Source organism: Tribolium castaneum, chromosome 8, assembly GCF_031307605.1.
Source record: "Tribolium castaneum strain GA2 chromosome 8, icTriCast1.1, whole genome shotgun sequence".
Taxonomy (NCBI): domain Eukaryota; kingdom Metazoa; phylum Arthropoda; class Insecta; order Coleoptera; family Tenebrionidae; genus Tribolium; species Tribolium castaneum.
Genome location: NC_087401.1, coordinates 12,824,783 through 12,836,402, shown reverse-complemented (window position 1 = coordinate 12,836,402; position 11,620 = coordinate 12,824,783). Strand labels below are relative to the sequence as shown.

The window sequence follows — 11,620 nt, the reverse complement described above, 5'->3', positions numbered from 1 at the left end:
TAAATTTTAGTTCAAAAGCTTATCTAAAAAGCTTGATAAAAAATAATTTAACATTTTTTTTTCGACTTTTTTTTAATATTTAATTTTGACGAACTAATTGAGTGAAACAAAAAAACTTAAGTAAAATGAATTTTCAATTTAGTAATTTGGTGTTTATTCACCCAGTTTTAGCGAAATTTACGGTCTAATTTGGCGTTTGTTCAGCCATTTCTAGCGAAAATTTTCGACAAAACTTGGGAATTATTTTTAACACGATAAAAATTACATTTTTGTAAAGCAAGTTTTTAAGATTATTTTGCTGATTTTTTAGTTTATTATCACAAAAACTGAAAATAATAATAATAAATATAGGTCTTAAAAAAAACTAGCATATTAATTTGCTTCTACAAAGTCTGTTTCTCAAGTTATTTTGACGATTTTTATCCAAAGACAATTAAAATTGAGTAATTTTCCTTGGTTTTTATTGGCGTATTTTGACAAGATCTTGCAAAATAAATAAATCTCTGTTCAAATACGAACTTGAGACTATACAAAATATGACATTTTCAATGAACATTTGGTGATTTTTAGTCAGTTTCAGCTTAAAAAACAGTAGGAACTCGAAAAGGGCAAAAACGTCTCGGTATTGTTGATTAAATTTGATAAATTTTAAGCTTGTTTTTTACACAATTTAAAAAAAAACTGCCATTTGAAATGCGCTAAATGTCATAAATGTTCGGGGAAGTCCTCAGTTGAACGGTCAAAAGAACTACAATAACATTATAGCTACTTCGAATACTTAAACTATCCTATTGCTCAATTTTTTCTTCTCTACCAACTAGAGTCAACACTCAACAGTTTGTTGTTAAATTATCAATTTTTCTATTTTATGAATAAATTACTTGATAAATAGGGCTTTGAGTAATTAAAGTATGTTTTGGTTTAGGGAAAAACAAAGTAAAAATCCAACTGGAAACACACTTCTTTTTACTTAATATTCGGAAATAAAATTACCGTTGGGGGCGCCACTGAGCTAGGTCGAAAACAGTAACCATAAATGGCGGGAAAATGTTTATTCGGATATTTTGAGCGTTGTACGAATTTTGGGGCTTCACAATTATTGCATTGCCTATGCGGAATAATTATTGTATATTTGATGCAAGAAACTTATGTTGACAAATGAGAGATGACGAGGAAAACACGAATAACGAATGACTGTTTGGTTCACTTTCTTTATTGGAAAATTATTACAAAGACATTGAAAAGCCTACCTTTTGGCATAATTTACATTTAAATGTATCAGCAGTTGCTAATCTTTATTGTAGTTTTGTAGATTTACCGCAGCATTTCATGATTTTTTCAGTATAAAATTCTAACCTAAAATTCACACACTTCACTAATTTATTGGTTTCTTGAGCCAAACTTTGTGTTTGCTGTGATCCATTGCTTATAATCTTTAATTAGAAAGCTGTTTGATAACACTTTGTAATCAAAATTTAAATATTTTTCACTTTTTATCCACTTTCAAGTTCCAAGAATAAACACTTTATACCACGAAAAACTACAGAACCAAAGTCAACACTAGTATTTACCACCACGTACTTTTAAAGTAATTCTTTCTATTGTAAGTAATTAACACTATACACGCAAAATTGTTGAACAATTCATTAAATGTCAGTTAAATGTGGAATTACGAAAATTTCTTTACTGTTTTCGTCATAGTTCAAAAGTCATCACCAGAGGGCGTCTAGTTAATTTTATTTCTAAATAACATATTAAACAAAAAAATTTAATTTTGAAATTAATTGCTTTGGCCATTTGACCTACCCAAGCGTGTAACAGACCTACTCCAGTAAATTTATGAGGTTATGTCAACCCAAAAAAACCGTTAAAAAATCGCTAAATTTGCACATATTTCTCGCCAAAACCCCCACAAACATTACATAAAACATTCGGAAGCTATTTTGTGCGTCACGCAACCCGTAGTTTGTCCAACTTGTCCAAAATTTTTGGTTATGTCGGACTCAGAAGTGGGCCCCACGGCCAGCGCGGCCCCCCAACCAAAAAAACGGCGCCGCCTATCCCACGAAAACCTCTACTTGGACAACCTCCCCAGCGCCGAATCGTACGAAAAAAGCTACATGCACCGCGACACCATAACGCACGTCGTGGTCTCCGCCACCGACTTCCTAATAACGGCAAGTTGCGACGGCCACATAAAATTCTGGAAGAAGGTCGAGACCGGGATCGAGTTCGTCAAGCATTTCCGCAGCCATCTGGGCCCCATAACCAGCATCGCCTGCAACGTGGAGGGCACGCTCTTCTGCTCGGCCTCGTCCGACAAATCGTTGAAGATCTTCGACGTCGTCAACTTCGACATGATCAACATGATGAAGCTCGACTTCGCGCCCAATCAGGTCGAGTGGGTGCACGGCCCGGGGGATCCCGTGCACAGTCTCGCCGTCACTGACAGCGACTCGCCCAAAATCCACGTCTTCGACGGCCGCTCGGATAACAAGCCGCTGAAAGTCTTGGAGAAAATTCACACGCAGCCGGTGGTCCTCGTCAAGTACAACCCGAAGTACGACGTTGCGGTCTCGGTCGATAAAACAGGGATTTTGGAATACTGGTCCGGGCTTAAGCAGGACTGTACTTTCCCCAAAAATGTGAAATTCGACTCGAAATTGGACACCGATTTGTTCGAGTTTGCCAAACACAAGACCACGGTTACAGGGCTTGCCTTTGCGCCGGATGGGGCGAGGTTTGCGACTTTGAGTACTGACCGCAAAGTGCGCGTTTTTAATTTTGTGACCGGGAAGCTTGTGCGGGTTTTGGACGAGACGTTGCCCCGGTTTACCGAATTACAGCAAGCGACTCAGCAGTTGCCCAATATGGAGTTTGGGCGGAGGATGGCCGTTGAGCGCGATTTGGAAAAGTCAGAAGCGGTGGTTTTGGCCAATATTGTGTTTGATTACAGTGGGCATTTTATAATGTATGCCACACTTTTGGGGATTAAGTTGGTTAATTTGTATACGAATAAGTGTGTGAGGATTATTGGCAAGAATGAGAATTTGAGGCTTTTGAATATCGCACTGTATCAAGGTAGGTGGCTGTGAAATTAGGTTGGCAACACTGATAAATGTGATTTATTTGGAAATAAAATTAACTAGACGCCCTCTGGTGATGACTTTTGAACTATGTCGAAAACAGTAAAGAAATTTTCGTAATGCCACATTTAACTGACATTTAATGAATTATTCAACAATTTTGCATGTATAGTGTTAATTACTTACAATAGAAAGAATTACTTTAAAAGTACGTGGTGGTAAATACTAGCGTTGACTTTGGTTCTGTAGTTTTTCATGGTATAATGTGTTTATTGTTGGAACTTGAAAGTGGATAAAAAGTGATAAATATTTAAATTTTGATTACAAAGTGTTATCAAACAGTTGTCTAATTAAAGATTATAAGTAATGGATCACAGCGAACACAAAGTTTGGCTCAAGAAACCAATAAATTAGTGAAGTGTTATGAATTTTAGGTTAGAATTTTCCACTGAAAAAATCATGAAATGCTGCGGTAAATCTACAAAACTACAATAAAGATTAACAACTGCTGATACATTTAAACGTAAATTATGCCAAAAGGTAGGCTTTTCAATGTCTGTAATAATTTTCCAATAAAGAAAGTGAACCAAACAGTCATTCGTTATTCGTGTTTTCCTCGTCATCTCTCATTTGTCAACATAAGTTTCTTGCTTCAAAGATGCAATAATCATTCCGCATAGGTAATGTAATAATTGTGAAGCCCCAAAATTCGTACAACGCTCAAAATATCCGAATAAACATTTTCCCGCCATTTATGGTTACTGTTTTCGACCTAGCTCAGTGGCGCCCCCAACGGTAATTTTACTTCCGAATTATATGTCGTGTTGCATAAACCTAGTTTGAAAAGCAGAAATTACTTTAAGTATAAATTTAATTGAAATACGTAATTAAGTAAGAATTAAATTCTCAGCCCTGAATATATTTGAAGGTTACTTTGAGTTATTTATTAAAATTATGCACCATTTCTAAAAGATATTGTTTAGCAGTTTTGCAAATAATTTGTACAATTTTTTATTTGAAGGTTACAGTTTTATAACGAAATTGTTTTGCGTGTCTAAAGGTTATTTCACAGTTACACGATATTTTTTGAAAGTTGACTGGCATAAATATGCAATAGCTTAGAATCCTTTAAGGACTTTTGTAACAAAACAAAACAAAAAATAAAAAGAATACCAACTTTTGACTGTAGAACAATAAATTTAAGACTTAATACTAATAACTTTTAAAAATTCTATACTCAAAAATTTGAAACATATCGGTCTGTAACTTTATTAAAAAAAGTTAACAGTTTCGTAGCAACAGTTTTTAAAGAATTTATAGTTGTTGTATATTTAAGTCAAAGGTAACTTCCAAAAAAATTGGTAACCCTCAAAATATAACATATTTAAAGTTTGAGAGTTTTCGGAAATTTTTTGAAAGTTAACTGCAACTGAGAGACGTTCAAAATATGAATAAACCTTTTAAAAGTTAATAAAAGTTGATAGCCTAGGTGTGATCGTTAACAATAGGTTATTTAGAGTTCAAAGGAATATCTTTTAAAAGTTAAAATACGGACATAATTTGCACGTTTTTGAGCTAAAATATACTAAAATAAATAGCACAAAAAACAATAAATTAACACTAGTTTCATATTTTCTGTGTTTTTTTTTTGATACATTTAATTTTAATTTAATACTTAAAGTTTGAAAGTTATAGTTTTCTAACGGAACTAACCGTTCTGAGTGATAAAAGTAGTGCGTTATTTTAAGTTTTGGGAGTTACTAGGAAAATGTTGGCCTTTTTAAAAGTTATACCTGTGTTGTAAGTAAACTGTCATTGAAAATATGAACTTTAAACTTGTAGTGAAAGTGAATTTGAAAGTTAATGCAGCTTTGTAACTAAGCGGGCAGTTCTGAGGGTTCGAAACACACATTACCATTAGAAAAATGTCGTTAAATGTTAATTTTAACACCGAAAAGCGTATATTTAAGTTATGGCAGTGTTACAAAATAAATTGACAATTTTCAGTGTAAACTCTGAGTTGTTTATTAAATTCATACAATCTGACTATTATTTAAAAGTTATAGCCTTAAAATGAAATTGACTAAAAGCACGTTTGAAGGTTAAGACTTTACAGTTTGAAAGTTGCCAAAATCTTTTTTTTTTTCTAATTGACTGTTACTACAATAATTTTAAACTGTTTTAAAGGCTATTGTTGTCATTTTTTTTTAAGTTACAGCTTGATTTTTCAACCTACTGTACTTTTAAGTTACTTTGAGTTAACAACTCAGGTGAAAAGCCGTAAATTTACAAGTTAATACGTGTTTAAAGAATACCTTTGAATATTAATATCCGGTTATTTAAAGTTTGAGAGTTACCTGCAATTCTTTGAAAGTTAACTGCTCAAAACTTGCGTATTGTGTTCCGATTTTGTAAATTATCGGTCTGTTTTACAAAGTTTTTAAAAACGTTAAAAGTTACGCGTAATTTTTTTGAAAGTTACTATATGTGTCTTAAAAGCGTTTAAAATTTGAACCTTGCTATGCAGTAGGTTTGAGAAATATTATTGTAAAATATTATTTTGTTCAAGTTATTGATTATTTGCTCTAAAATTTTGACAATAAAATTGCTATTGTTTTAGAATTTTTTTTGTGTGTTTAAGTACTTTATTTGAAATAGAAACTCACTAAACTTTAGCAAAAAACCGCTAAGTCGAAAATAACATATTTTTGCTTTTTTATTCGTACATTTTACCAAATTTTTCAATCAGAAACGCAATTGTTTAGTACATTTATTCATCAAAACGTCACCAAGTGAATTTGAAAATGAGGCAATTTTAACATTTTCCGATTACTTAAGCACGATTTTATGATTAAAAAGCGCAGTTTTTCAGATTTTTTTTAAATCGGATCGTAAAATTGTTCAGTTGAGTCGAAAAAGTGCTTAATTTGGGATTTATTAGCACGTTTCTTATTTAAAAATGCAATTATTTCTGCAAAATTTCGTCAAAAATGAACCGAAAAATAAACAATTTGGGTCAAAAATGGGGAAAAAAATTCTGATATTTTGTCAAAAATGAGCCGAAAAGTAACCAATTTGGGTAGAAAATGGGAAAAAATCGGGCTTTCATTTTTGATACTTTATTGTAAAATATTGTCCAGAAAATCACGATAGATGGTTATTGGTGTGTCCGTTGTCCTTGAGAATCTTCCTGAAGACCTTACGTTCAAGCTCGAAACCTTCAATCAAGTCAATTTTGTCATTCTCCAAGGTCGCAATTTGGGCTTTAAGGGCCTTAACTTGATCGGTGTCTCTCGGACGTCGTTCGCGCGACTCTTTTTCAATCCACTTGCGTAAATGACGTAAGTTTTCCTCCAGTTTTTGCACTCGTGGCTTGTTCTGTTTTGTTATAATTTTGCGTTCGCGTTCAAAGTCCGATATGAGGTAATTTTTCTCGTTTTCGATCGCATGTAATTTTAATTTGAGGAGTTTGCACTCGACTTGGGCCAAGTCGTTTGACTTTTCTTTTTCTTCTTCCAAACGTAGTTTTCTAGTCAAGTTTTTCACCTGAAATTCTAGATCGAGTTTATCTTGGTCGAGCTTTCTGTTTTCTTCTTGTGTCTTCATTAGGCGCTCTTTTAATTGTTTCGTGTTATCTGTTTTTAATAACTCTTCAATTTTCGTCTTCAATTTGGCATTTTCTTCACTCAATGTTTGATTAGTTTGTTGCAAAGTTTGTGTTTTGTTGGTTAAATTTTTGATCTCGTCTTTGTACGACTTGATGACGTCTTCATTTTTTATGAGTTTGTCGTAACTGTCTTTCAGGTGCTTGTTTTCGTGGAAGACTTGCTCGAGGACTTTTTTCTCGACTTGGATTTCGAAAATGACACTTTCGTCCACCATGTTTCTGAAGATTATTTATCTTATAAACCTAAAAAAAAAATCAGTAAAAAAAACTACTTTTTTAAATTCGCTGTTTTATATTTATTTATGTGTTTTTTATGTCTTTATAACCCACTACATCTCTTCTTAAAGTGCAAAAAGTTAGTTGGTTCGATTTTAAAATGTTTGATTTTTCCGATTTTCGTCAAAATTTTTGTCGATTTCCGGTACTCAAAAACTCAAAAACTAAAAGTCGTAGAGCAATGCGGTTTGTTCAAGTGAATTCAGCGGCTCATTTTCTGTGTTATACCAATTTTTAACGAGATCTAACGTTTTAAAATTTTTTGCAAAAAATTAAAATATGCACTTTCTATAGTGAATAATTTTATTCAACAAAAAAATTCATAACTCAAAAACTAAAAGTCGTAGAGCAATGCGGTTTGTTCAAGTGAATTCAGCGGCTCATTTTGCGTATAAAACCATCTATTAACAAGATGTAAACTTTTAAAGTTTTTTGCTAAAAATTAAGATAGGCAATATCTATAGTGAAAAATTTTATTTACCAAAAAAAATTCATAACTCAAAAACTAAATGTCGTAGAGCAATGCGGTTTGTTCCATTGAATTCAGCGGCTCATTTTCTGTATTATACCATCTTTTCACGAGATTTAAAATTTTCAATTTTTTTGCTAAAATTTTCTTACCTTCAAAGAGGTGAAAAAAATTTTTTTTTAAACTCACTCCAGTAAATTTTTATGGACTTCTACATGTCTTAACAAGCCTCAAATGTTGTTAAAAGTCCACAAAAAGTCCATATGTTCGATATTTTGATGTTTGATTTTTTCAATTTTCGTCGCAGTTTTTGTCGATTTTGGGTACCCGGAACTTTTGTCGAGCAATAGCGCCGGAACTATTAGAGATAACCCCATGAAGTGTATTATCGTTGGAAAGCTCTTTAAATTATCTATCTTTTCCAAAAAAAAATATTGTTGTCCGACTTATAGTTTTCGAGAAAATGCAAATAAAAGCAAAAATTAGATCAAATACTCAAAAATTCATAACTAAAAAACTATTGGGAATTTGGCAATTTTCTTGATGCCAATCGATTCCCCGGATCATTTTGCATAGGCATGAATCAAAATAGTTCCACTTTTTAGAATAGTTTAGCCGTAAATGATAAAATAAAAAAAATTAAAAAAAGTTAACACCCCCCCGTTAGAAATCGGTCAGTTTTTAAAGTGTCTCAAAATCAAATAAAACCGATTCTATCTTATAGATTTTGATGTGCTTTTTCCGATCTAAAAAAGCGTTTTCTCCTAGCTCTTTTAGTTTGGCCGTAATCGGCGTTTGAAAATTGAAATTTTTTTTGCGAGATATCGCCTTGAGTCCTATGTCATTTTGTAGAGTTTTTTATTCCGGTTATCCTCCATTTTTCCGTTTCTCGATAACTCTAATAGTTTCGCCGTAATTGGCGGTTGAAAATTGAAAAAAAGTGAAAATGGAAACCCTTTTTTGCGTTTTTCTCGGGAACTATAAGACTTAGAGCAACGAACAAAAAACCATCTGATAGCGCTTAATTTTCTCTATTTTTTCGATTAAACCCGGAGCCGCTCCGGGCAACGGTTCCGGCTACAGAGGCGATCAAAGTGTTTCACTAAAAAAATTCATAAAAAAAAAAACTAAAAGTTGTAGAGCATTGCGGTTTGTTCCATTGAATTCTACGGCTCATTTTACATATTATATCGATTTTTCACAAGAATTAAAAATTTAAAATTTGTTGCCTAAAAGGGTAGCCATGTGTCATAGTGGAAAATTTTATTCAAAAAAAAATTCATAACTCGAAAACTAAAAGTCGTAGAGGTATGCGGTTTGTTCCATTGAATTCAACGGCTCATTTTGCGTATAAAACCATTTTTTAACAAGATGTAAACTTTTAAAGTTTTTTGCTAAAAATTAAGATAGGCAATATCTATAGTGAAAAATTTTATTTACCAAAACAATTCATAACTCAAAAACTAAAAGTCGTAGAGCAATGCGGTTTGTTCCATTGAACTCTACGGCTCATTTTACATATTATATCAATTTTTCACAAGAATTACAAATTTAAAATTTTTTGTCTAAATTTAGGGTAGCCATTTGTCATAGTGGAAAATGTTATTCAAAAAAAAAATTCATAACTCGAAAACTAAAAGTCGTAGAGGAATGCGGTTTGTTCCATTGAATTCAGCGGCTCATTTTGCGTATAAAACCATTTTTTAACAAGATGTAAACTTTTAAAGTTTTTTGCTAAAAATTAAGATAAGCAATATTTATAGTGAAAAATTTAATTTACCAAAAAAAATTCATAACTCAAAAACTAAAAATCGTAGAGCAATGCGGTTTGTTCCATTGAACTCTACGGCTCATTTTACATATTATATCAATTTTTCACAAGAATTAAAAATTTAAAATTTTTTGCCTAAATTTAGGGTAGCCATGTGTCATAGTGGAAAATTTTATTCAAAAAAAAAAAAAAATTCATAACTCGAAAACTAAAAGTCGTAGAGGAATGCGGTTTGTTCCATTGAATTCAGCGGCTCATTTTGCGTATTACACCAACTTTCAACCAGATCTGACATTTTAAAATTTTTTGCTAAAAATTAAGATAGGCAATTTCTATAGTGAAAAATTTTATTCAACAAAAAAATTCATAACTCGAAAACTAAAAGTCGTAGAGCAATGCGGTTTGTTCCATTGAATTCAGCGGCTCATTTTGCGTATGAAACCATCTTTTAACAAGATGTAAACTTTTAAAGTTTTTTACTAAAAAATAAGATAAGCAATATTTATAGTGAAAGATTTAATTTACCAAAAAAAATTCATAACTCAAAAACTAAAAGTCGTAGAGCAATGCGGTTTGCATTGAATTCAGCGGCTTGTGAACAGTTTATGCCGCGTGACGTCATCAGGCTGTCAAACCTGCAGACAAAAACGCTTATATTTTTGTTATTTTTAAAGCTATCGAATTATTTTTTTTGCATTTGAGTACTATTATGTGTACAAATATTGTAAATTCGCTTTAAATAAAATTTAATTTTTAAATTTAAAATTTAAATATTATCAGTAACTCGATAACGAAGGACAATCGGACAATTTTCCACTCTTAACTTTCGCTTTATTTTAGTCTCCTGGAACAAATCCTAACATCACTGGCGTCAATTTTGAGCCAGCCTGTATATAAATAGTTAATGAATGAAATTTCCAGGTTCGGCCAAGAAGTCGAAAGCCGCCGTAACCCTGGAAATCGAAGCCTCGACCAACCCCACCCTGGACGCCATCCAGCCGGACCCCACCCTCATCTGCACCGCGTACAAAAAGTCCCGTTTCTACCTCTTCAGCCGTCGCGAGCCCGACGAGCTCCAAGGCGACCAAGACCGCGACGTCTTCAACGAAAAGCCGTCGAAAGAGGACACGTTCGCCGCCACCGACAACCCGGCCGTGCAGCGCCTCTACGAGAACGCCGTCATCCACACCGTCTTCGGCGACATCCACATCAAGCTGTTCATGAAAGAGACGCCCAAAACCGTCGAGAATTTCTGCGTGCACGCGAAGAACGGCTACTTCAACGGCCACATCTTCCACCGGGTGATCAAGGGGTTCATGATACAGACGGGCGACCCCACGGGCAACGGCACCGGCGGCGAGAGCATCTGGGGCGGCGAGTTCGAGGACGAAATTCGGCCCAATCTGAGGCACGATCGGCCCTACACCGTGTCCATGGCCAACGCGGGCCCGAACACCAACGGGAGCCAGTTTTTTATCACCTTGACGCCGACGCCGTGGCTTGATAACAAGCACACGGTGTTCGGGCGCGTGGTTAAGGGGATGGAAGTCGTGCAGAATATCAGTAATGTGAAAACTAACGCGAAGACGGATAAGCCGTACGATGATATAAGGATTGTGTCGGTTACGGTGAAATAGTTAATTTTTATTGTTACTTTACCTGGGAAATCACGCTGGGCGCAGCACTGTTTTTTGTGATAGCGACCACTCCAGTTATTTTAACAAGTGACTCATTTTTTGATAAAACTGTTGTGGATTGGGTATCCTTGAACGGTTTTATCTCTGTGTATATAATTTTAGTAATTAGCGAATAAAAGGTAATTAAAGGAATATGATGCGAGTCTAAATCTGACTGGACGCACCTTTGGACTTTCGTAGGTTGGACTCAAGTGTTTGTAATATTTTTAAAATAGTGACTGTACTAAAAGTGCTAATTAACAACGTAAAAACTTTGGAAGATTTTGGATTGAAAGTAATAAAAAGTACAAATAAATATTTTTATTATAAACTAACCTTATGTTTCCTTAATTTTTTCCAGAATAAAAAAATGTTTCGGTTTGGTTGTTACCACTAATTACTAATCAGGTACAATGTCAATGAGAGATAATAAATAATAAAGCCGAGATAAAGTACAAATTAATGTTATTTATTTTTATGAAAAATTAATTCTACGATTTCGATCAAAATTTTTTAATTTTATTTTTCAATAATTTACGAAATGAGTAAGATAAAAAATCGAAATTATTTTCATTTTTTAAGTTTTTTAAATGTGCAGCTAACGAATAGAAGCGACATTACTTTTGATAAAGATAAAGGCTTTACGATTATGTTTCTTATCAACAGTAGACATAA

At 33.5% G+C, this 11,620-nt stretch overlaps 2 protein-coding genes across 3 annotated transcripts; one reads left to right on the top strand and one right to left on the bottom strand.

Moving 5' to 3' along the window:
* Window positions 1-1,798: 1,798 nt before the first annotated feature.
* Window positions 1,799-11,280, top strand: LOC655284 (uncharacterized protein). Its single transcript, XM_961813.5, has 2 exons — window positions 1,799-3,081; window positions 10,191-11,280. Exons 1-2 carry the CDS (start codon window positions 1,995-1,997, stop codon window positions 10,904-10,906), a joined length of 1,803 nt encoding a protein of 600 aa, XP_966906.2. The 5' UTR covers window positions 1,799-1,994; the 3' UTR covers window positions 10,907-11,280.
* Window positions 6,190-11,371, bottom strand: LOC100141952 (uncharacterized). Of its 2 annotated transcripts, none has more exons than XM_001807238.4 (2): window positions 11,282-11,371; window positions 6,190-6,996 (listed from the first exon to the last, which is right to left on the bottom strand). In XM_001807238.4, exon 2 carries the CDS (start codon window positions 6,966-6,968, stop codon window positions 6,231-6,233), a length of 738 nt encoding a protein of 245 aa, XP_001807290.1. In that variant the 5' UTR covers window positions 6,969-6,996; window positions 11,282-11,371; the 3' UTR covers window positions 6,190-6,230. The 2 variants fall into 2 exon arrangements, with proteins under 2 accessions (XP_001807290.1, XP_008194866.1); XM_008196644.3 differs by lacking the exon at window positions 11,282-11,371 and adding an exon at window positions 10,929-11,066.
* Between the last annotated feature and the right edge of the window lie 249 nt (window positions 11,372-11,620).

Bases quoted from the DNA above. Each gene is read 5' to 3' on its own strand.
- LOC655284 (XM_961813.5), top strand. From the start codon at position 1,995: ATGTCGGACTCAGAAGTGGGCCCCACGGCCAGCGCGGCCCCCCAACCA. The intron at 3,082-10,190 runs GTAGGTGGCTGT...TGAAATTTCCAG, and splicing joins GAATATCGCACTGTATCAAG to GTTCGGCCAAGAAGTCGAAA.
- LOC100141952 (XM_001807238.4), bottom strand. From the start codon at position 6,968: ATGGTGGACGAAAGTGTCATTTTCGAAATCCAAGTCGAGAAAAAAGTC.